This window comes from Gasterosteus aculeatus, chromosome 7 (genome assembly GCF_964276395.1).
Source record: "Gasterosteus aculeatus chromosome 7, fGasAcu3.hap1.1, whole genome shotgun sequence".
Lineage (NCBI taxonomy): Eukaryota > Metazoa > Chordata > Actinopteri > Perciformes > Gasterosteidae > Gasterosteus > Gasterosteus aculeatus.
Window position 1 is genome coordinate 13367871 of NC_135694.1, and position 26198 is coordinate 13394068.

Sequence of the window (26198 nt, forward strand, 5' to 3'; positions counted from 1 at the left end):
CATTTGTATGTATGTGTGTATGCATGGAAACACCTTGGTGGTTGTCTATCACGGAACAAACCATCAACACACTCACTGGTACCTTTCCCTAACTTTCATATGTGTAAATCTTTAGATATGATACAGAGATGTTTCTGCACTTCAACAATTTTTCCCCTTTGTTTCTCTCTTTCTCCAGGGAAACCAGATCCTTAGCGGTCTCTCCCTGAATGAGTACAAGACCACCTTGAAGATGATCGAGAGGGCTATTCTGGCCACTGACCTGGCCCTGTACATGAAGTAGGTACCAAATGTCAAGCCCAGATGGAGAGAGAAACAGAGAGACAGAGAGTGAGAGAGAAACCATACAATGATATGACGAACATGTAATAACTTAGTTTAATCTAATCTAAGCTCCCATGTTCATGTTTACAATTTATTTTTCTACATCCACGAGTAATTATGCAACATAATTAACCATTAATGATGATCCATCCTAGTTTCCACCAACTTCACCAGCTAGTTTTTTTAATTCTTTGTGGGTTTGTTATACGTGTGTGTGTGTGTGTGTGTGTGTCTGTGTGTGTGTGTGTGTGTGTGTGTGTGTGTGTGTGTGTGTGTGTCAGGAGGCGTGGAGAGTTCTTTGAGCTCACCAAGAACAGCCAGTTTGTTTGGGAAGATGAGCAACACAAAGACTTACTGAGGCAAGTACCAGTCCCCCTAAACTCATAACAGTTAAGAAATCTAAAAGTAATGTTCTGCCAATGCAGCACTGCACGTAGCAAACACATCAATCTTCTCATCACACTCTGGGAATGTGAGCAGATGAGTGCATTGGCCAAAACATGATTAATAAATAATAAATCAGTAAATTATTAATTTATAAAGGCAACTGAAAAGAACCCCCTGAGTACTGTGTATGTGTCCTATGAAATAACTTAGTACAGTAGTTATTATTTTACAAATAGACTGTTCATCAAGTAGTACATAGTTCATTGTATCATTGATACAAATATCTATTAATAATCTGTCCCGTGTTTCCCCTACCATTATAACACGGGGGGGGGGGGAGGGCCCGACCCTAAAGTTAAAAACCCCACCCAAAAAAGTCTGGAATAAAACAAGATTTTTTTTTAAATAAAATTTTCTTCCCAGGCACGGCAGTTCCCTCCCGACAGAACACACCACCCACTACTACTCCCCCTCCACCTTCCCCCCCGTCGGTGGAGTTGTTAGCCAAAACTATTACGCCCCCCCCAACCCCCTGAAGTTGTAAACCTTCCAGGGGAAACACTGCTGTCTAACAAAAAATATACTTTTGTTTGATACATTTCACTCACAACTTATGCAATCATTAGCTACTGTTAATCATTTTCTTTTAAGTTGACTGGAACTGTGTGAAGATCAAAGTCAATGTTTCTTGCCTTTCAGGTCAATGCTGATGACTGCATGTGACATCTCAGCCATCACAAAGCCCTGGCCAGTGCAAAAAAGGGTAAAACATGAATTTGCTTGTGTTGGTTGAAATGCAATTTACGGTTTCCTTTCTCTTCCCTTACTTCCTTGTTGATGAAGTCAGTTTCTTTCGGACATATGACAACTTGTTTTGCTCATTCATCGTATTATTGAAAACAACTGACAGAGAACATGAAAATCAGTGGTAATGAGTAGGAAGTACTCATTTGGTTTGTCCAAATGTTTGCCTGTTTATTGTGGCAGTATTCAATTCAATTAATAATATTTTGTAAAACCCCAAACTACAAATTTGCATCAGAGGGCTTTACAGTCTGTACACATGCAACATCCTTCCAAGGAAGAAACCTTAGGGAGAACTGCAGAGGAGGATTCCTCTCCTGGGATGGACAGAATGCAATGGATGTCAGGTGTGCGGAATGAACAACGTAAAAGATGTACAGTACGTTCAATTCATACAACAGAAATGATTCAAATATTGAGAGGTCCAGGAACTGGAAAAAGTACAATTCATGGATTGATATTCTGTGCTTATTTTCAATCACTTGACAATAAAAAGCAGCAAGATTACAAGGTTGGCCAAATTGACCATAATGTTCTGTTTCAATTTACATAAAAATATTAAATACAATCAAACTACCGTAAACTACAGCACACTGTTTGCAATCGAACAAGCTGATGACAACATTATGTTAGTAGTAGTAGTCGTTGCCTATTCACACATCCATCCGAGAAAAGAGCAACATAAGCCTTTATTGGTGCCTTGCTCCTGGCCACTTGGTGTAAAAAAATTGGGAATATTACTAGACTTACTAGGAATATGTTCATTTAAAATATACCTTTCATCAACATTTAGTTGATGGTTTACCATTAACAATGTACGCTTCCTTTGAAGGTAGATTAATATTCCAGAAAATGTTTTGCCATGAATCCTACTTTTTCTAGTTCCTGGAACTAATGCAAGAAAAGTCTAAATGGCCATGGTAAAAATATCCTTTCTTGCTTTGACTCATAGTATGGGGTCAACCTCTGGGACTTAGCTGTGCGATTTTCATACCAATGACTTTCCAGGTAGCTGAACTACATTCAACGAAGAACCCCCATGCCTCACCCCCCGCTGTAGCATCACTGATATCTAAATCACTAACTCCTGTTATGGAATATTTCAATAAAAGCTCGGTAGAAGAGAATGATTTGTCTGATAAAACAGAGTCTTGATGAATGATCAAAGTTGCAAAAAGTCCATTTATTGCTTGCAAGCAGGAGGTCAAATACACAGGCACATATCACGGTGCTCTGTGAAAATGGCGTCTCCGAGCACTAAAGACGCTGAGTTTTCATACACATGTGGAGGACATTCTCCGTGCCAGTTACGAGAAGCTGCAAAGCAGGTTGAGATAAGAACCCAGGTGAAGCTGAGGGTAGCACACACACACACACACACACACACAAGATCCTCCTCAGTGGCCGGTGCAAATCATAATTAATTGATATGAAAGTAAAACTTGGATCAGGAACTTTCGTACCGAATAAGATATGAACCAAGGCCATGAACAGGAGTCCTTTGTTTTGAAGCTTCTATGAGATCGAGTCAACCGTCCTCCCTTCTCGGGGCACAGCTGCAAACTAACATTTTGTATCATGCTGCTCTTTGCACATCGGGGTCAAATACAGGACACTTGAGACACGGCTTTAGCACAAAACAATGTTATAACATATTTTTACCATTACACTCCGCACAGGAAACCAAATGGTCCGTCACACTATAGTTCTCACCAACGCTTTACTTAATGCTTATTCCGGCGGGCTGTCACAATATTGCGAGAATCTAGCAGCCGGTTTCGCCCATAATAATAAGAGGCTCAGGTCCAACATTCACTGGTTGTGGTCTGCTTCAGGGTGTGGCCAATGGGCAATAGAGACTCACACTGAGCTGAGATGAAACATATGCACATAAATTAGGTAAATGGTAGAAGAAACACTGTTTGCTGAGTTATAATTAGAGTAATATTATTCATTGGGTACTTCTATCTCGATTAACAGAGAATTGAAAGCTGCCGGGGCAATCTCTGTTGGCTTAGACATTTTAGCATATTTCACTTCTGGCCCTGCCATCAGTGATGTCACAAAATGTGTTTCTCATTAGTTTCAAAAGCAATGCATCTTGTGTGACATCACTGATTAGAGTTTAACTGAAAGTGGAACATGCTAAAAGGTTTCTATGTGTGCAGTGCAGCACTTCTTACTAGCTTCTACAGTTTATCCTACCTTTTATTCTATTTTCTCCCTCTCCCACTCCTTCTTCCTCCCCCTCTTTTCTGTCTGTCTGTTTCACACACCTAATATTTGTTTCATAGTTCTCCTTATGCATTCCATACCTTTCCCTGTATTTTCATCTCCCTGCTGACCTCCGTTAGACTGCATCTGGTTAGGAACCACAGGCCCAGTGGAGTGAGGTTCAGACAGGCACTCTATGTATCTGTGCATGTAGCTGCGTGTTGATAAGCGGGTGCTTATTAATGAAAACAGCTGTGCCCCAGTCCTCAGATACAAGATTTGTGTTCATAAATCTGAACATAACCACGCAGCTACAGAGACACCTGAAGTCTCAGCAATGTCTTTTCCATAAAGCCGAAAAGGATCGGCTGTTGAAGCAAGTAATGTGGTTAAGTTAATCACCAAAGCAGGAAAGCCAGAGTTCAAAGCGCAATTTCTGAAGAATGCATGTTGTAAATCACTGTTGTTCTATGTTAAGAAAAGGATTTAAAAAATTGGTTTAATCTTAATATGTCTCAGTGTTTGCCTTGTGGTGATATCTTAATAGTTACTTTACTGTCCTTGGTATGTGCATAAAGAAAGAAAACATATTGTTGAAATATTTTTTGTCACATTATTTTCCCATTCCCATTTTCCCGTTTGCTTCAAGTTGAAGGTAATATTTGAGCTCTCTGGCACAGATCGCGGAGCTGGTAGCCACTGAGTTCTTCGAGCAAGGGGATAAGGAAAGACGGGAGCTGAACATTGAGCCCAGTGTAAGTGCAGTGTGTGTCACTTCCAAGGTTGTTCTGTTTGACAAACACCTTTTTAAGCTGTGGTGTGCCTCAGGGATACGTATGGGTTTGTTTTTAATCTTCATGCGTTTTTGTCATAAAAATATGTTGGGTATCATTAAGCGTGATACTCATAGTATCGCGCTTAATGTCAAACTGTTTGTTTTCGAGTTTCTGATAACTGTTAACTGATAACTGAACCCCTAAATAATTTAATGTTACCATTTTTCATCCTTAAAATCAGCCTCCTGCCAGTTTGTCTGTGCCTCTGACCTGATTAACACTATAATTTTTGTGAATTGTGTGCTGATTGTATTATTGCTGGCAGTGCATCATATTGCCCCACAGGGGTAATACAGATTACCTTAACTTCCTTTTGTCCATACAGAAAAACCTGGTTTTATGTGACGTAATTTTGAATCCCACTACTTTTCTTGGAGTGTTTAATTTGTTTGAGGTTGGGCAGCCGATCAAGTAAATAGTATATACATATCTTGTTAATTCTTCAAGCAATAATACTACCGCCTTTCAAATGTGAGGATTTGGCATATATTTAAAATATTTGGGGTTTTGCCTTTTGACAAAACAAACAATTTAAATTAGGGCTGTCAACATCAATGCGTTAATCTATGCGATTAATGTGTAGTTGTAGTTAACTATGTAGTTAACATTCGTTTGTTTACTTCTGGTTTACTTAAACCGGAAGTTGACCTCAGAAACGAAACGGCCGCTAGCTGCAGTCAGTTAACGTGACATCAAGATGGAGAGAGCTTTTTGCTTTGCAAGTAAAACAAACAGAGGTGCGACATACAACGGAGATCTGTGCAGAGGAATTACTCCACGTGTAGAACAGTAGAGGGGTGAGTGGCAAACGGACCATTAAAAAGCACCAATGCTAAGCTAGCTGCTAGGCTACTTCCATCTCAACATCTAACAGTCTGCAGAGGACCACCACTTGTCCCTAAAAGACCATGGTTTGAAAACGTCCTTGCTAAATGTGGGGAGATTGTTGGCACTTCAAACACAGCCTTTAAATGAACGAGCGTTGAGAGCAAAGTGCAGGAGGACAGCAGTAAGAGTCGTTCAACATGTTCCACCCGGTGTAATTTAAGCCTCCAAGATGATCAAATGTGTGTAGTTTTGTGTTTAAAATAACATTAACAATTAAACAACAGTGTCTGAAATACATGGTTTCTAAAACTCACTACTTTTAAGATTTTGTCAACATTCATTAAAAACAACATTGTAACAACAACATTCATTAATCAAGATTAATGTATTTCAAAATGTGCGCCTTATTAGTTATTTTTTTTTAATCTATTGACAGCCCTAATTTAAATATATCACTACGTAATGTTACATGTCAGGAAAATGTTGTGCATTCCTTTTTTTATCCTTCTACCTTAGGACCTGATGAATCGTGAGAAGAAAGATAAAATACCCAGCATGCAGGTGTCGTTCATTGATGCAATCTGCACTCAGTTATATGAGGTAAATTCACTAATTTAACTTGCTGTAAACACTATTTTACAAACAGAGTGAATTTTTGTATTCTTTCCCCAAAGACAAATAAGCATGCTCTTTGCTCACTGTCACAGACCTTGGCTGGCATGTCGGAGTATTGCTCCCCGCTGCTAGAAGGATGTCAGAAGAACCGGCAGCATTGGAAGCGTTTGGCCGAGGAGAGCGAGAAAGGGCTCGTTACCGGCTTGGTGTGATACTAACACCAGTTTGGTTTTCAACAAACACACCTTTCCAGGGGCTTTTCATTCCAAATTGGTCTCTCAGAATTTCAAGAAATTACCATGTCACCTGAAAGGACAAATAAGACCATTGCTCTGTCAAGAAAAGATTGTTTGGTGAAAAATAGAAAATGTTTGACTTGTTTGAAAGTAAAAGAGTAGACACACTCCTTCAAATTTAACAAACCTTGAGAAGATTCGGGTCCCAACTTATGCAGAGGTTTTCTTAAAAATGAAATATATAACAAACAATTTCTGTTGGTTTTTCCATCCTACCTGACTGATGATATGGTTGTACTCACCAATTGATATACTCTGGCCTGGAAATGCTGAAGCATCACTGATTTAGGATATGTCATGACAGCAATGCTTTGACATAAATGCTTACATAAGCATGCCAGCAGGTTCACATGCTGATGTTTAGGTTGCCGGGTTGAGGTGCTCCATGCGGTGGCCCTGAAGTGCAAAACACAACGGCAAATAGGAAAACACAACGAAATGAATTCTTACGGAAAGGGTAGGGCCTTATAGCAGATAGCAGAGGACGGACCCTTGTGATTGGACAGTCTGTCTTTTAACCCTCTTAATCCGAAGCCTTTCGTGGGAAGTGACATGGAGGATTCAAATTACTGTGACTCCTTAACTATTTGCACAGTTTCACCATTGTTTTACCGGTGTTTTGTTGTTGAATTATATTTGGGTGTTGTAAATAAAAGGGGGGTTGGGGTGCCGCGACGCTACGGCTGGTGGACGCCACGGCGGACCCGGCTCGGGGACCGGAGTCAGATTCCTTGGCGTGAGGAATTGGATGTGTGGCGGGAGTGCGTGACAAGAGACCGAAATGCGTGACTGTAACTCTCAATGCGTGACACTTGAGAGCCCTGTATCATTTCCTGTTAAAAGACAGACGGGCCGTCTGTCCAATCAGAAGGGTCCGTCCTCTGCTATAAGGCCCTACCCCTTCCCTAAGAAGTTAATTTTATGTTGGTTTTTTATTATGTTTTCCTATTTGCCGTTGTGCTTTCCTATTTGCCCTTGTGTTTTGCACTTCAGGGCGACCGTAGCTCCATGATTGCCATGTTTTTAGTTTAGCATGTCATGAGCTTAAGGGGTAGTCAAGGGTATTTTGATGTCCCAAAAGTATAATTTTCAAAAGTGTACCAACAGACGCACCACGTTCCATGATGCTGTATTGATGTGATGTGTTGTAGCATACAGCAGTTGATCTTTATAATCAACTAGAGCAGCTTCTAGCTGGGGATTTTATTCAACCGCCACTCTGGCACCAACATCGGCATATCATTTCCATTCCGTCCCCACTGCCATGCATAACGTTAGAGGGTGTGCCTTTGTGACAGGCTACTGATAACTTTGTCACACACACACACACTCTCTTTCTGGTTACCACTACATATACCGAATGTCCTGTAGTTATATAAAACACTGTTTAAGTCCAGCGCCTTATGATGCTAACTAGCTAATTAGCACTGAACAGAAGTAACGCTGATTATTAATTTTATTTTGTATGGCCCAAAATAGCAAATAGCAAATTTGCCTCAGAGGGCTTTACAGTCTGTGCACATGCGTCATCCTCTGTCCAGAAACCCTCACTTCGGCAAAGGAAAAACTCCTTCGATGGGGAAAAAGGGAAGAAAGGAAGTGGAGGATGCCCGGAATGGATCACATGGACATGGATGTAATGTCATGTAATGTAATGTCAATGAACAGCGTACAATATGTACAATACGTTCAATTCCTACGACACAAAGTCACCCATTCAATCATTACAATGCATCCTCTGAGAACCATGTGTAATTTGAAAACGTAATGGCAGTCCTTTAAGGGCCGCTGAGCTATTTCAGTCAAGACCAACCCATCCTTAGAGCCATGCTGCCACCATGTCTAGCGAATTCGTATTCGCCAGTACCGAAGAGGTGACGTCATCTTAGCAGACTGCTGTCTGACCTTAAAGCCAACATAGACTAATGTGTTTTAAACTTATGTGGAAGAGAAAACTAAGGTAAAATTGAATTATATGCCAAAATGTGGTGTTTGTGTATATGTGTGTTGATGATCTGTCTAAACTATTGCTGGCTTGTTTACAACCATTCTGATCATAGAAGCTCACTTGCTATCCGCTGGGCTTTTTTGTAGCAATCCTCCCGTATGTTATGCTTTCAGATGTTTTGCTAATTTCTCCAAACTGAGACCGGCCTATCCACCGTTTTTTCCACGGCTGTCACTCACCAGAGAAAATAACAGTCAGCACTAAGCTATATTTATTACAATAGCCTTTTTATCTTTGCACATAGTTGGTATCATCTTGAAGTCTCACTTATACGATCACACACAGGTAGTGGGAAATTTAGTGGAACACTGAATGGTGAGACACTGGCACCAGTTAAGTGGAATACAGATACTGTACTAGCTACATAGTTTACAAAGTGTTGCAATAATCTGATAAGTTAAATGTTCACAGACTACACACACACACAAGGGTCTTTACTAAGAAGAAATATAACTCAGTCTTAACTTTTGTATATTTATTGTTTTACGTATTTATAATAGTTTCTATATCGTAAGCTCAACCTTTTGTCGAGCGCACAAAGTTCCTTATAAAGGAAATGTAGTTTTCATACTTAAACTGCTTTTTTGAAGGACCTTTCTTAGGAACAACTCTTTCAGGTGGCATTTGGATATGTACTGTTTTGTGATGTTTGAAACGTTACTTTCAAAATATAAAATAGCCAAAAACTAGGGCTGCAATTTCAAAGGGAAATGGGTCTACATGTAACCACTGCCGTGTGATAAAATAGGACCAACACAAATTAAAAAAAGAAATGTGTACACTGAACCAGATGTCTCTGCACCTATTGCTTTCCCATCATAAGAGGTAACTTTCCTGTATATGGAGAGGTGGGAGTAATGTTTGCATTTAATTGTGAGCAGCGTGACGAGTTACTAGTTATACTTTACAATAGATCATAACTGATGCTGAAAACGAACCAATATGATGGCACATTTGGTATTTTTTAATCATAATCACCTTCTCTTATTGAAATTTACAGAGTAAAAAGATTGTTTAGTTTACCAGTATATATGAATACTGCGACCATGATTGATGGAGATGAGCCCCTCAAACCCCCAGCCCCTCGCTCTTAAGCAGAGCAGGCCGAGAGTTTAAAATATGTGCTTTAGACCTTCATTAATCTGGAGCGGATCATTGGCTGGGTATATTCTTTGAATTCAGTTGCAGAGTTTTCGATTTTCTTCCCCATCTTTCTGGTTTTGGTTGACATTTAAGCCTTTGAGATAACTTTAGCTGATCAGCTTTTCATTTTCTGCACGTCTTTAAATGTCAATGTTTCCCACACGTAGACTAATTTGTGGCGGTGCGCCGCAGATTCAACACCGGCCGCCATACATTGCGTTTGGTGTACATTCTCTTTTAACGGTATTTAAATCACGCAGCATATTCGTTCAGCTTTCCCTGGTCTCCTTCCGTCTGTCACTCACGCGTGTCACATACACACACACAGCCCCTCCCGTCCACGCACACCGCGTTTGTAAAACCTAATACTTGATGTCCTTAAAATTTCAGCCTCCGGGTTGTTGTGATGGTTTTGCATGTTTCACTGCCACACTCAATTTCAGTAAAACCCAGAAAAAAAAAAACATTTGTGAAATACATTTATTCATGACATGTTAAAAAGGATTAACATATAAAGCAGTAGCTTCTAAAAAAGACGTTGACCATCTGGGAGAAAGGGAAGGCCGAACCAAAGAAAAAGACAGTTTCTGACAGACAGATCAGGGCTAATGAGAAATATTTACATAGTAAATATCAGTGGAGACAAAGTAAAGGTGGAGACAAAGTAAAGATCAGAAAACAATGGCAGAAGGATACTGGCTTCTCTGTGTACAGAATACTCTGTAGAATCTACTGTTCTCTATTGGCGGGGATGAAGAGGGTTGGTGGTATATACAGCTCATAGCGAGCACTGTGGTTTAGAGGTCTAAGCCAAGTCAGTCCTCTTGTACGCCACCATGCTGTTCACCTTGTGGATGGAGGTGGTGAAAGACCGTAAACGCACCTCCTCTGATTGGTCGATGATCTGAGGACCAGATTCTTCCCACTTATCAGGAACCATTAGGTCTTTGTCGGTGTAGACGAGGAGGTCAAATGCACCTAGAGAGGAGGCAACTGTCAGCACGTCAACTGACATGTTAGTTGAGAAAAATAAGTTTACTGGTAGAAAAGGCTCTGGTTACTCACACGGGGTCTCCAGCAGTGGCAGAAAAGTAACTGTGGCTGTAATCTGCCTGATAACTGAGCGGATCTCATCCTGAATGGTCTTAATAGACTTGTCTCTGGGAGCACTGAGGGACACGTGAGGAATGTGTTAACATGTAGGGCTGTCACTCTAACTACTTTTATTGCACCAAAATTATTTGTCATGAACAATATTATTGTAATTTCCAGACCATTTTATACCAAAGATTATATAATAATGCAAGTATGCAGAGGACAAAGACGGTTTATTCTTTATATCTAGACATTATAATCGGAATGTTAAAAAATATACACTAAATAAATATTAAGTGCAAGGGACTAGGAGCGGGGCGAAGCATCGCTTTTGGTGCGATGTGAAAGGGAACAAGCACAACCTGGACCAAACACATTCTGAGAAACACCAAAGCTTTACTTTATTCATCACCTAAACCTAACAGTAAAGCTGTTTGGAATATTACCACGCTACTTAAAAGAATGGAGCAAAATAAAATACTGTGAAACTTTAAAAAAGGGCAACTAGACGGTAGCGGGGCTGACCTGATTTCTTTGGCTGATTTGTCACACTCAATGTCAAACTGCCATCTCTCCAGCACCTCGTTGGTTTCCAGACATGTGATCACCAACACAAACTTCTGCACTGTGCACTCAAACAGCCACTCTGAAACACAGAAACACATTCACTGACTGAATAGTGGGACTAAGAACTTATTTTCAATACATCAATGCAAAAATCTCTCTGGATTGTACTCCTGCTGTATCTACTATCGAAATGCTTATTAAGATATAAAAGTGTAGTGCACATCTTGAAAATTAAATATGAATTAATATACAAATAATTTATTTTGATATTATGAACTGAACCTGTGGATTTGAGACTATTGATCAGGAACAACAAAGCATATGACGAAATTACCATGTAGCTGTATAAAGCTTTATGGGTTGTGTTAAAAAAATAACATAATCTCCACGGGAAAACACAAAGAAGCAAACTGCTGAGGCTACCTTTGAGTTGAGACACCACATTTGTCAGGTAGTTCTTCAGTTTGGAATCAGTGGTAAGCTGGAGGCTCATGTCATAGTGTGTGACTCTGGTGAACGTCTCTGGAGGATATATGCCCCTCTGGTACAGGATGCTGTTGATGCCAAAAGCTGTGGAGAGAATAAAATGTCCCAGACAACATGAAACTATTGTGAGAGAGAGAGAGAGAAACATACAGCCACTCGGAGTTTAATACGTTTCTGTTTCTATATGTCGTGTTAGTGTATACAACACAAACTAACAAATAAATACAACAAAACACGTGCGGTCGACGGGTGGGCCGCGAGGATGGTGCACAGTCATTCTCATGCGCTCACCCACACGCCGGCCCGATTTTGCTTGACATATGGGCTGTAAATGAAACGCCCCCTCACAACCGTAATAATATGTAACGGTATATGCAATGCGAAAACCTGCAATGAAAATGTGGTGCTATCGAAAAGTATATTGTAGGATGGATTCACAAATAATTTTTAAAAATCGAGCGCTTATTGCTTATACTATTATCGCTTATTATTACAGCTGCCTTATGTCTGCTTTTCAATGTAACGTTAGCTACACACTAAGCTAACAGTAAAGTAACACAGTAAGCTAACAGTAAAGTAAGTACGCGAACCGAATGACAATAAACCTGTTAACGTTAAACAGTGAAACGTTACTTATGTAATTTCGAATCTCTCCGTATCTGATCTGTTATTATTATTTTATCGTAACTTATTTAACCAAGAATCTAAAGTAACTTATTTAACTAACGTTACATCAGGCCTCGCATTGTCACCATTAAAGTAGCTGGTGGGCGGTACGCTTCACTGTAAACTGTGTAACGTTATACGTTCGAGCCTCAAATTACAACTATCTTAACTTAATGTATCTTTGGTTTGTTGTTGATCACATCCCAAATGTAAACTGGTGGTTAACATTAAGCTCCAATTCACATGTTGAAAGTTGAAAGTATTGCACGTTAAACGGCACGGAGCTCGGGCCCACTCGCGTTAGCATATTAGCACTGCATGTTTGCGTGTGGAATGCGGTTAAACGATTACCGTGAATACAAATACTTACAGAAGAATTCAGCTACCATCTCAGCGCTACCCTTCAGAGTAATTCCTTTCAATGTGCTGGTCATTTTCTTCAACTTTTGGTGAAATTCTTGACAATAAACCCCTGCTGTGTGTTTTTCTGACCAGACCTCAACTACCCGCCGTCCAGTTTGAAATTTGTCTGCACCTACTTTTGCGCATGCGTAGAATAATAAGACGCACTGTTGATGACGCAACTAATTACAATAACTATTTGGTGCACTAGAGGGCAGTAAACGATAACTCAACGTTATGCTTGGTAAATGTATTTCATGCAGATTGGCTTTCCTACCTAGAGGATACTCATTCATTCATTTTGTAATCAACAGTCCACAGAATTTTTGACGTTTGATTGTGTAAAATAACTGTAAAATAATTATTTGGACACTATGAATCAGAATTAGTTGTATTCACAAGGCGAGGTAGTAGCTATCGTGTTGCATATATAGAAACATAGAAAAAGGTTCAAGAGCTAACATGAGTCAACATAATACATTTTTTCTACTTTGACGAGTTGCATGAGATAGGAAAACATTTGGAATATTACCAAATGAGAAACACGGTCTCACTCTTGCTCTCTTTTGGAATTCTTCACATCACTACTTCTGAGAATTTCTGCACTTAAAACCAAATACAAAACCATGAATGTCTTTGGGGAGAGACTTTAAGCATACCGCAATTCCACTCTTGCACTTGACGTCATCGCTCCGTACACTTCTCTTAACTTAAAGAAGTTTCAAGCTACACAAAAGCATACCAACGATAACACCAGTCTAATCTTGTGGCCTCCATTTTGATTTACTGTCGGGTAATATTAATCCCTGCTATTTTCAAATTGTTTGTATGGTGGTCTATGATTTATTTGTTTATTCTGATTCATTAGTTCTACTTAAGTTTGTCTCAACATAACTCTGCTTTTTGGGTTTAAAATGAATTATGGAAAAAATGTGCTTTGAATTAATGGATGGTTTTTCTAACAGGATGTGAAGTAGTTGGAACTCATCTCCCTGCGCTAAAGGACGATCAAACTTATTGTCTGTAGTTACTTTTTTTAGGAGGAACTCTGTGAGCTCTGCAGAAAAACTCTGCAAGAGCTTTTCCACAGAATTTTAGTTAGACGTATTTGTTTTATTTCACTTCAGATCACTAGTTACGAGTACTCTCCTGTCTGAAGACTGAAGGTTCCTTGTAACGTCAAAATATCTTGCTTTTTAAACCAGCCCCAAAAATAAATTCTAAAATTGACTTAAACTATTTGGCAGTACCTCTGCAACGCAATACATCTATATGGGCCCTTGCTCAGTTACTGAGAATATCTGCTGTAAGAAATTGTGTCTTTAAGTGCTATGACATTCCTTAAACCCTTTATCAGAACGCAAAACACTCCTTCAATCCTCACTCATAGGCTGGAAAGGTGTGCAGCATTGCTAATCACACGTTGACAGTACATACTATATTAACCTAGGTCTCTATTGAATTTAATAAGGTGTTTGCCACACTTTCCTATTCTGGTATGTGCTGAGCTTGTCCTACTTGGATCTGTCTGGCTGTAGTGACGTGCATGCATTGCTCAGCTAGTTGGAGCCTTGCCTCGTGTTCCCTGGCACTCCGTCGGAAACAGCTGGAGCTCAGAAAATCCAGAGCCTGTTACATGGTTACTCCAGTCCAGTTTTCTTTCAGTTAATGTCGAAATGAGTGAGGAGTCCGTACTTTGAATCCAAGCCGTTGGTTTATTGCACAAACTTATAACCCACGTGGAGTCGTGTTTCTACCGGCTACACCATACTACTCGGCGGGGAGGATGCGCGTACCCCGACATCACCACGCACGCACACCTTTCGAGTACGGTGTCCCGCAGCGTGCACACGGAACGCGAACATAGACATTCAACAGAATGATCTACATCCCTTTTCTTTAGTTCGTGCCTTTCATGGAGAACGATGGAAGGCCGGGCATTAACTCGCAAGATAATAACATGGCTATAGTTGTTTTAACCTTACAACATTGTTATACTGAATAGAAATTAGCAACAGTTTCAAACAACCATCTTTAAGTAAATTTGAACAGTAAGTAACCAACTTATACATTCATACTGCAAGGCAGTCCAACATACATTGCACTTCAACTAGACATACAAAGTCCCATAGAGTCCAGTGCGGATTCAGCTCTCCTTAATTTCGTTTATTTTTTATTTTATTTTTAATTATTTACACAGCTTACAGTAGCTCAATGTTTATTGTTCATACTTTGGGTTCGGCCTGCAAATGCGACCTGAGCGCGTCGTATACAGTGAGTCACCCAGCGTGGCCCCGGTAAGAGAGTGAGCTGCAGGCCTCCGCTGCTCGCTAGTTGATCGTTGAGGTGTTGCTGGAGTTAGTTGGGGCGTTTGCGGCGTGGAGGGGGGACCGTCCGGTGCAGCTGGAGCGGCACATTGACGATCAAAGTCCACAGGATCGACCTGCCCCGCTGATGGCTCAGCGACAGGAAGGATATGACGGGGATTTCTCCTGTAGGTCCCTCCATCGGACTCGATTATGTAGGAGCGCGGTTGCTTGCACCTTTCCTTCACAGTACCCAGACGGTCATGTCCCTTGGCGGTCTGCATCCTGACGACCTGTTCCTCCACGAGCGGCTGTAGCGGGCGGCTGGACAAATCATAGTATCACTTTTGGGAGAGTCTTTTACTCTGGAGATGGGCAGTGACTTGCTTGGTGATTTTCGGGGCTGGCTCTAACAGTCTGGTACTGGAAGAGCTGAGCGCGTCTGTCGTGACATCAGACGTTCTGCGGGTGAGCCCAAGGCTGGGTCACGGGGAATATTTCTGATGTTCAGCAGATTGAGGAAGACGTCGGTCCCATCTCTGTGAGATTTCTCCATCAGTTGTTTAGCACTGCGTGCCGCCCTTTCTGCCAATCCGTTCGATTGCGGACACTCTGGGCTGCTGGTAACATGGCTGAAGTCCCACTGTTCGGCAAAATCCTTGAAACGCTGGCTCGTGTACTGCCTTGCATTGTCTGTGATGAGGGTGTGAGGCGCACCATGAACCGAAAAGTGTCTTTTCAGCTTTGTGATCACAGCTGCTGAAGTTGCATCTCGGAGGAGGTCGATTTCATACCATCCCGAGTAAGAGTCTACCAGCACCTGATATTGTTGTCCGTGCCACTCATACATATCAGCAGCCACCGGGGACCATGGCAAGACTGGAACTGGATGAGGTTATAGAGGTTCCTTTTGTTGGTGTGGTCTGGTGCTGTTGCAGACTGAACACGACAGCAGCTCCTCCATAATGTCACTGTTCATCGTCGGCCAAAAGACTGTGCCCCTGGCTCTGTGCTTGGTTGACTCCAAACCTGGGTGACCTCGGTGTATGATGTTAATGTATTCTCGCTGCAGAGAACTTGGAATCACAGTTCTGTGGCCCTTGATAACTATCCCCTCCTCCACTACCAACTCGTCTCTGTGAGGGAAGAATGGACGAATGGAAGGGGGGACGCTGCGTTCTTTGCCAGGCCATCCGCGGTGGATGACTGTGCTGAGAGTCTGTAGCACTTGGTCCCGTGCCGTGTGGGTCCGCAGCTCCTCCAGTCTGTTGGTTGAGATGTAGCTAACAGACATCACCTCATATGTGTTGTCTGCAGCTGGACCTTGTGAGATGGTTTTGTCCGGAGCTTGTGATAGGGTATCAGCTAGGTACATGTGCTTACCCTTCTTCTAGACCAGTGTGATGTCATACGCCTGTAACTGTAGTAACATCCTTTGCAGTCGAGCAGGAGCAGTGTGGATGGGCTTCTTCAGGATTGTGACAAGGGGTTGGTGGTCAGTTTCAACCACCGTGGGCATCCCATACACGTAATCCTTGAATTTGATGCATGCAAACACCCCTGCCAACAGCTCCTTTTCAATTTGAGCGTATCGTGTTTCTGTGTCTGTGAGCGTGCGAGACGCGTAGGCAACTGGTCTCCCATCCTGTAGACATGCAGCACCGAGTCCATAACATGATGCATCACAGGTCAGTGTGACACCTTTCGAGTACGGTGTCCCGCAGCGTGCACACGGAACGTGAACATAGACATTCAACAGAATGATCTACAGTTAACCTCTCTGTAAACGTAACACTATGGTTTTCAGCAAGTATATTTATTGTAAGCACATCAAGTTCAGTTTGAAACTGTAGAAATACTCTTCTTGTAAAGTCCCAGGTTGTGCTGCTTTGTTTTGACTAGTGAGTTTATATGACGGCCTACAGCCTGAGCATACATGCCCCCACCATGGACAGAGAGCCCTTTCAGAGTAAACCACATCAAATTTGTGATGGGTGGGATGAGAGCATATACAGTTACTCAGTCAAGCCACCTGCATAATATCTAAATAAAATCCCTCATCTCTGCACATATGCATTGATATACAAGGATGGTGATCAGAAAATAGTGCACAGGAACACAGGGAAACTGCAAAGTCAACTGGTTCTCACTCACAACGTGAGATGTTCGATCAATGTCCCTCTACCATTCAGCCCCTAATTCCAAAGTAAACCATCCTGCAACGTTAATGGACAGTAAGAGCATGTGAGAGTCTGTGAGAGTATGCTCAGGGCAGGCCTTTCCTCAAGCCGACTTGCATGTGTGTCCTGTTCCCAAACTTAAAATAAATATTAACATTTTGTCACCTGCAGTCGCTCGCTAGTGACATTATTTGCTGCTAAATCAGGTTAAAAACCATCTTATCATCCTAAACGTAGTAGTTCCATTGTTTAATGTTAACTTCCTGTGAAGATGGTAAATGCACTGTACTTGTATAGAGCTTTTCTAGTCTTCCGGCCACTCAAAGCGCTTTAACACTACATGACATCATTCACCCATTCACAACCCATTCATACACTGATGACAGGCAGGAGCTACAATACACAGAGCTAACATTCACACACTGTAGTCACAGTTACAGGAGCAAGGTTGGGTTAAGTGTCTTGCCTAAGGACACATCGACATGCGAACCGGCAACCCTCTGATTGGACGACGACCGTGCTCCCCACTCACCCACAGTCGCCCACTTTTGAAGACAAAAGTTAATCTTGAAAGGACACTATATATGTAACAAGTGTATTCTGTAATAGTCTCCAGTCACACTTTAAACTAACCCCAGAGGGAGTGTCCTATGCCGAGGGCAAAGACTAAAGATTGGTAGTGGACGAGGTGGGGGTCAGAATGTATTGGCACCGTGTGCTTTTGTTTACGCGGTCTGTGGTGTTCCAGGTGAAGGCAGATCTATTTGAGACCTCAATATTGATCTGCCTTGAAGTAAATAAATGTTTTCCTGGGGTGAAACCAATATTTACTGTAACCATATTTTCACAGACTCCATAGCCGTTCAGGGGCATAAGACATATTTGAGCTAAATGTTGGTTTAGCTAAATGTTGATCGTTTGGATCCAGATAGTCTTTGTTCGAACGTGGGCAGATAATGGTTCCTAATGAAACAATTGTTGTTTTCAACCAAACATATTTTTACAGAAATTCAATTGGGCATCATTTGTGCTTGCACACTTGAATAGAAATAGTATTTTGGATAAGGTGGAAGGGAAAAAGGAACTGGAAAAGCATGTAAACATTATTTTCAAACAATATAATCAGCGTACTTGAAGGTTACTCAACATTTTCACGAACTGTCTATTCCCCCTTGCACCTTCTCCTCCCTTTCTTTGTGGAGTCTGCATGTTCTCCCCAGTGTCTGCGTGGGTTCTCTCCGGGTACTCTGGCCTCCTCCCACAGTCCAAAAGCATGCACTGGGGATTAGGTTAATTGGTGACTCTAAAATTGCCCGTAGGTGTGTGGGTGTGAATGGTTGTTTGTCTCTGTGTCAGCCCTGCGATTGGCTGGCGACCAATCCAGGGTGAACCCTGTCTCTCGCCAAAAGTAAGCTGGGATAGACTCCAGCCCCGCCGCGACCCTGTGTGCAGGATAAGCGGTTTGAAGATGGATGGATGGACCTTCTCCTCCATGGTCTCGTTTCTCCCCGTTCCCTACAACATGGTCCCTCGACTGCGTGTGTCCAGGTTGACTCATCCTGAGCCAGGTGAAGTCTTGATCTCTTCTTTCCTGTACGCTTGCACTGCTCTCTGTTGGTAACAGAAAGCTGAGAGCTTGGAGATTCATTGGATTGCTGTCAATGATTTGTTGTGTATGGGAGTGTTTGTGTCCACTATTGTTCCATCCAGAGGCTAAATTTGAAAAAGGATTGTAAGTTGAGTTCATTATCCATAATGAAGACTTACTTCATTAAGTAGCAAGCCATTTTAAAGCTTGTTTTTCAAACAAGGACAAAAGTGTGCTAGAAAGCAGAAAATATGGAGCTCATAAGGTTTAAGCTTAGAAACTGCATCAGATTTAGGTTCGGTTGTGGGTTAGGGTCAGGTATTTAGCAGGGTTAAGGTTAGGGGTTAAGGGTTGCTGACTGTTACAACGTGTCATCTGACCACATTAGTGATAGGCTAGAACAGGGGTCCCCAAACTACGGTCCGCCGGGCGCATACGGCCCGCCTCCACATTTGACCCGGCCCCCTGAACAATACAGAGACGAGAAAAGGCTAATGGTTATGGTAAATGGTTGTGTCATACAAGTAATTACGACTGCTCGACGGATCGCGGTCCCTTTAAATGTTCTGTTGTTGTTGATGACGTAGAGCCCGTTGATAGGGACATTACAGGGCTGCGCCATCTTGTTTTTTCATCCGTTGTGAAAAATAAACGAGACACACGCTTGTTCTCAACTTTCTCAGTGGAATGCAACTTCCACAATAATGGCAAAACGGTGTGGTAAGAGAAAAATTGATTCAGAATGCAGGGTATTTAACCCGCAGTGGACACATTACTTTTTTGTTCAGTTGAAAGAAAAGGCTGTTTGTCTCGTCTGTCAAGAGACGGTGGCAGTATTCAAAGAATACAACCTGCGCCGACATTATGAATCCCGTCACAAAGACAAGTATGCTAGCCTGCACGGCCAAATGCGAGCAGAAAAAATGTCTAAGCTAAAAACTGGACTGTTCGCTCAGCAGACTACATTTGTACGGCAAACTCAGCTGAACCAAGCATCAGTTCGGGCCAGCTTCCGTGTTGCTCAGCTGATAGCAAGCTGCGGTAAATCTTTCACTGAAGGAGAGTTTGTCAAGAAATGTTTGAATGTTGTCGTGGAGGAGGTCTGTCCCGAGAAGAAAGATGTCTTTAATTCCGTGAGTCTGTCGGCAAGTACAATTACCCGACGTGTTGAAGAAATTGGGGGTAATGTGTATGCCCAGCTGCAGCAGAAGACTAAAGATTTTTAGTTTTTTTCATTAGCACTGGATGAGAGCACGGACGTGCAGGACACCGCGGAGCTTCTTATTTTTATTCGTGGAGTTAACGCAAACTTTTTGGCAGCACGTATATCTGCGAGCAAACCTTTTCACGCATGAAACTCCTGAAAACTCCAACGAGATCAAGATTGACAGATGAACATTTGCATCAGTGTTTGAGACTGGCTGTGACTAGAATGGAACCGGACATTCAACTTCTCTCCAGCCAGATGCAGGCCCACAGATCACACTGATGAACACACAGTACATAGGTAAGCTCACTTTTCTGACTTATATCAGTCATTCTGTGTATCAACAAATGTAATCATAATAAAATCTATTGGGATAAAAATCCATCTCCACAACCATACTGGTATTGAAATGCATTGTGCTGTATCACTTAGTTTGGTTTCTTAGCCTGCTTGCTTTGTGCTTTTCAGGGGGAAGTTGATGAGGGGGAGCCTACAGTGGTGTCTACTGGGCTAGCCTATGGAACCTACAAAGAACACAAGAACTTTGAGAGACATTTGAGATTCTGCTGTGACAAGTGAAGTTTACCTTTTATCTAGGATTGTGCATGGCACAGCATAACTTTCTTTCTGTGAAGAACCCAGAGAGGGTTATTTGATCTCAGAAAGGGTTATTAATATTTGGATATGTGTGGTGCGCTGGAGTGTCAGCATGTTTTCTGGAAAACAATAAATTGATTACATTTAGGGACCCCTGCGAATGTCACACTTTTTCTGTTGAAACTGACCCTGGCCCCCCATCAGAGAAGGGAAAAGTTATGTGGCCCTCACTGGAAAAAGTTTGGGGAACCCTGGGCTAGAGTGTAGATATTTTAAATGGCCACACAAAGACATCATCAGACTTGAAGTGTGAGGAAATGAAAAGCATTTTTCAATTTTTTTTCAATCATTTAATATATTGCATAATACTGAAAAAGATGCAACAGGCCGAAAACAGGTCATCAGCCAAGCCTCACAAGGAAGACCGCAAGGTACTTTGCCATGGGCCTTGTGGAATCATTCTGTGAGACAGGGATCCTTCACTTTTTTATTTTCATTTACTCAATTCTGCTAGTTTGCTGGAGAATCCGCTTTGATAATTATTCTGTTTACTATATGTTGCACGTTTAGGTATAGTTTCCTCTTTTTCCTCACTTTCAGAATGGAGCTATTAATTTAAATTTTGGCATTATTTTCTGTCCATGGTAATACTTTAATATGTGCACTTTCCTGGGGCTAACTAAACAGATTTATATATGAATATAAAACTCTTGTTTCTGTTCACGACGCCTACAAATGCTCTGAGGGGTTGACCAGATGGAAGGACACATCTGTTCTTCTTCTGTCCTTGCAGCACTGACGCAATCACGAAGGCACACAGTCACAAGAACCCATTCAGCTGGCTCTGTTTAGACACGCTGCCTGCATGCGGATTAATAGATCTCCCAATGTGCTTCCTTTATTTAATAACTCTCCCTCATTTCACTCCTCTTTCTCTACTGACCTGTCTTCTGTGAGCCATATTTCCAAACAAAATCAGTTCCAAGCGATCGCCTTTTATTGAAACATGGTGATGAGCCTAAAGCACAACACCTGTGTAGGCTTTGAGCGGAAATTGCAATTGGCTTGGATAGATTATTCTTTGACTTTCTGCTAACTAAAGCAAGGTGGCGCCGAAGATGGCTGCCATGGTGCTTCGGCAAGATGAAGGGTGGAGGAATCTGCTTCTACTCCAACATCAGCTGGTGCAACGACATAACAGTGATCCTACAACACTGTTCTCCTGATCTGGAATCCTTCATTAACTGTAAACCCTTTTACACTCCCCTGAGTTTACTTCATTTATCCTGTGATGTTCATGGTGGTTGATATGAGTTAGAGTAGGGTAACAGTAACCATGTATGCGAGAGCCGGAGAATAAACTGTCCTACAGAAACATTACACATCCTGGTCGTGTTTACATGCCGCCGACGGGCAACGTGCAAGAGGCACAGCGGACACTCGCCGACCAGATAAGGCGTGTGGAGCGGACCAACATCCTTAGTTATTGTCCTTGGGTACTTTAACAAAAAAATAGCCACAAACTTCCTAGATACAAACAGTTTATTAAATGCCCATCCAGAGAGGAGAACACGCTAAATCACTGTTACAACACAGTAAGCAGTGTCACGGTGTGGTTTATTTCCTGTCTTATTTTGTAGTTTCTGCTTCTTGTCTCCCTGGGTAACTTCACTTCCTGCCTTGTCCTGTCATCCCCTGTGATTGTCTGATCGTTTCCACCTGTGTCCAATTTAAGCAGTGTGTCTCTTGTGTCACTTGTCGCGTCATTGTCTATCGTCCTGGATGTCTCTAGTTCCTGCCTGCCTTTTTTCCCCTGGTACTTGTATGCATTTTTGCCCCTTAGCCATTTTGTGTTGGAGTTTATGACTATTAAAGTCTTTTTGTGTTTTGACGTCTGCATTTGAGTCCTGCCTTCCACCCACCCCTGACAAGCAGGGCTTATCACGCCGTCCCTCGTGCTGCACTGGAACACTCCGACCACGTCATGGCCCATCTGATTCCTGCATACAGGCAGAAACTAAAGCTCTGCAAACCTGTGGTGAGGGAATTCAAGAAGTGGACCAGTGAGGCGCTAGAGGATCTTTGGGCGGGCTTGGACTGCAAGGCTAGGATTTTTTCAGGACTGCTACCAACAGTCTGGATGAGTTCACAGAGGCTGTGACTTCTTACATTGGCTTCTGTGAGGACAGCTGTGTACCATCATGCACCAGGGTGAGCTATAACAACGACAAACCCTGCTTTACAGCGGAACTCAGAAAACTACGACTACAGAAGGATCACGCATTTAGGAGTGGGAACAAAGACTTGGAGAGTTCTTTCCCCTCTGCTCTTCTCCCTGTACACCAACAGCTGCACCTCCAGTCACCAGTCCGCCAAGTTCCCGAAGTTTGCGGATGACACTATCCTAATTGAACTGATCTCTGGTGGGCATGAGTCCGCCTACAGGTAGGAATCTGACCATTTTGTGATGTGGTGCAGCCAAAACAACCTGGAGCTCAATGCTTTGAAGACAGTGGCGATGGTTGTGGATTTCAGGAAGAACGAGTCTCACCTTCCCCATTACTGTGTGACGCCCCCGACATGGCTGTGGATACCTTAAAGTGGGGGCTGAACATCAGCTCCATCACCGAGAAGGCTCAACAGCGGCTATCCTTCCTGAAGAATCTGAAATTCAACCTGCCAAAAACGATGACGGTGCACTTCTACCCGGCCATCATCGAGTCCATCCTCTGCTTCTCCCTCACCGTCTGGTACGCTGCAGCCATAACCGAGGACAAGGGCAGACTGCAGCGTGTCATCCGCTCTGCACAAAGGGTGATTAGCTGCAATCTTCCGTCTCTCCAGGACTTGTTCACTTCCAGGACCCTGAAGCAGGCTAAAAAGATTGTAGCCGACCCCGAACAAAAATTGTTTGTGCCCCTTCCATCTGGCAGGACCAAGACCTCCCTCCACACAAACGTTTTTTTCCCGTCGGCAGTCGGGCTCATCAACAGAGCCCAGATCCCCCACTGACTGACTCTGACATCACACCGGTCACTCCCTTCACACTCCACATGCACATACATATACCCTTGTCACTTTCACATGGTGGTTGGTTCCCTGGGGTCCCGGGTAGAAGTATACCTTGAGTGTTGGCTTTTGTTTAGAGTTGTATTGCTCACGGCTTACACAGGGTTGTCATGGTTGCAGCAGTTTTAAGCACAGTTACAGACGTGCTTTTCTAGTCCAGAGCCCTCGTCTCGACTGCCTCTCTCACCAACCCCCTCCCCGGCTTGCCCCTACTGCTGCTTTTGTACAGGGAAACAAATAATTCATTCTATTGATTGCAGCTGAGCCAATTATGCCTCCACCTGGCACCGTTCCCTGAGCCACTCCTGCTCTCTCTCTACTCTGCAGCAGAGCCAAACCACGCCCGCCACCACACACATTGTACACTGAAAAAGGTCTATGCTTGTTAGCAATTGAAAAAACTGTAAAACATACAAAATAAAGTGAATTGGATTGAATAACAATAAATGAGTCTTTTCTAATACCATTTTTTTCAATTGCTACAAAGCACTGAAACCAAGTGTAAGTGTGTTTTAGGTCAGTGTGTTATGAGTGACATGGATGTTTTCTGAATGAACATTTTTTGCCAGTGGTTGTAGATGAAGCTTATTTTGAGACATGTATGAAGTGTTTTGTGGGTCTGAGTTTGAAGGTTAGATTAATCTCTGTAAATCCGATGTAACAGTCATGAAATTAGGGCTACTAATTTCAGGAGTAGTAAAAGTTATTGCCTTAAGAGGGTGCACTTTGCGTTCCGTTCAAGGGAACTCCCCACAAATAAGAAATCTGTTTATCCTTCCAAGATTTTCCCATGAGATGTGAAAGAATGAACCTCCCGGATTTTGACATCCAACTTGTATCAACTGAAGTAATTACGTAGAATAATTCCATACTGGAAACTCAGATTGTTTTTTTTATGCACACAAAAAGCATCTGAATCCTGTGAATCTGAATGCTGAGATGGCGAGCTAAACCCAGATCATGGACGCGGTGTGGCCTACCGTATGACTAAACCTGATTTGCTTATCAAGAAGACATGAGAACCCAGTCCTGCCGTCAGATAGACAGATAGTAAGGTAGTTAAGAGCTACAGTACACATAAAGACCCGGACCAGAACGGAACTCGTGGAACTTTCAAGCACACACTATTCATGGACTGAACAGACTATATCCTGTAAACTGTACATATACACACCTATTTTACAAGAATCATACAATTTCCAAATAATCTACTCTTCCTTTTTTATTTAACACTGTTTCATACTGTGATTGTTGCATGACCAATTGTGAAGCAATAAACTGGTCATTTGTTCAACTTGTATTAGGACTACCTCTAATTGCTAGATGGCAAAAAAAATGTTAAGGGATTCTGCTTACAGACGGACTATCATGATATGAAGTAAATTAATTATTAGGTTATGAAAATTGATTCCATGTGTGTGTTGCCTCCCATCTAGTGCTCTGTGCACTTTCAGCGATATGTCAGACTAATGACCATAGAGTAATCGTAACCTTAGGTGTACATGCACGCACAAGCACACAGAGCCATGTTGTCTTTGCAGTGTGCATCCGTGAAAAAGTTCCTTTTAGTGAAGTTAATGTATAGTGAAAGAAAGTCAGTATGCCACACAGGAACACTGCTCATTTGTTTGTGTCATAGCAACCTAGCAGAAATACACACACACACACTTATTTACATACATGTTATCTATATACACCGACTGAATGTAGCCTGAAGCCCATGCCACACACCTCCAACCTGGACGAGCAGGCTCTTGGGTAGCTAAAAATAGCTCAGTAGGACGACTGTGGGCTTACTTTGTGTGAGGTTGGTTGGTCAGTTTTTAAAAGGAAGGTGGTGATATTATCCCCCAACTGCACCACTAGGGCTTTACTGACCCATTTTTATGCATAGTACACACACAACTTACATCTCTACTTACAGGCAGAGAGCTTTGTTCTGTGCATCATGTTTAACATACATTATGAATTATTTAATGAATTTAATTTTTCATCGTCTTTGTTCTAATGTTACACAGACTGTGTAGATATGTAGATATGACACACTGCAACACACGCAAGACTTTTTGAACCATGAATTGAAACGAGTGCGTCAACGCAACGAAGCAGACGCAGAAGCAGAAGCATGCGCCAGCCTTTAAGGCAGAAGTAGTAGACCAGGAGCGATTACACTCCTGTGACCAAACCTGCTTTAGACCGAGGTTAGGACCTCCCACCTCATTAGCCTACAGACACATAAATAAAGAAATGAAATGTAGAAATAAATATACGATGTGTATTTGTTTATGACCTGTTTTGATTATTAAGTTTTATTTATGGATTCATTTAATTATTTCAGCATTAAAATACTTCTGTATTTATTTCAGCATCTTTTATACATTTTTACATATTTATTCATCTATACATTTATTTATACTTTATAAATACTAATACTATTTTTTTTCTCCTCTATAAAACCGTGTTTGCATTAACCACAGCAAATCAAGTGCGAGGAACACTTTAAAAAACACATTAGATCTCTATGTGATAAAAAATAATAATGGTGGATAGCTATACTGGTATGAACAGTTGAATGTAAAT

At 42.0% G+C, this 26198-nt stretch overlaps 2 protein-coding genes across 3 annotated transcripts in view; one reads left to right on the forward strand and one right to left on the reverse strand.

Moving 5' to 3' along the window:
- The window catches only part of pde5ab (phosphodiesterase 5A, cGMP-specific, b), a 48640-nt gene extending 39542 nt beyond the window's left edge, over positions 1-9098 (forward strand). Inside the window, exons 17-22 of one of the 2 annotated variants that reach the window (XM_040182315.2) lie at positions 179-279; positions 606-683; positions 1411-1474; positions 4410-4484; positions 5910-5993; positions 6101-9098. In XM_040182315.2, coding sequence (XP_040038249.2) covers positions 179-279; positions 606-683; positions 1411-1474; positions 4410-4484; positions 5910-5993; positions 6101-6220 — 522 coding nt within the window. In that variant the 3' untranslated portion in view covers positions 6221-9098. The remainder of the gene's footprint in view (positions 1-178; positions 280-605; positions 684-1410; positions 1475-4409; positions 4485-5909; positions 5994-6100) is intronic. The other variant, XM_040182316.2, reaches the window with a different exon arrangement.
- Positions 9099-9921: 823 nt separating this feature from the next.
- mad2l1 (MAD2 mitotic arrest deficient-like 1 (yeast)) lies at positions 9922-12822 on the reverse strand. Its single transcript, XM_040182317.2, has 5 exons — positions 12640-12822; positions 11541-11687; positions 11076-11196; positions 10521-10624; positions 9922-10433 (listed from the first exon to the last, which is right to left on the reverse strand). The coding sequence occupies exons 1-5, from the start codon at positions 12701-12703 to the stop codon at positions 10261-10263; spliced, it is 609 nt and encodes a 202-aa protein (XP_040038251.1). The 5' UTR covers positions 12704-12822; the 3' UTR covers positions 9922-10260.
- Between the last annotated feature and the right edge of the window lie 13376 nt (positions 12823-26198).

Coding starts and splice junctions, on each gene's coding strand:
- mad2l1 (XM_040182317.2), bottom strand. CDS start 12,703: ATGACCAGCACATTGAAAGGAATTACTCTGAAGGGTAGCGCTGAGATG. Junction 11,197..11,540: donor TGTGGTGTCTCAACTCAAAG/GTAGCCTCAGCA, acceptor TCTGTGTTTCAG/AGTGGCTGTTTGAGTGCACA. Junction 10,625..11,075: donor AAATCAGCCAAAGAAATCAG/GTCAGCCCCGCT, acceptor CGTGTCCCTCAG/TGCTCCCAGAGACAAGTCTA.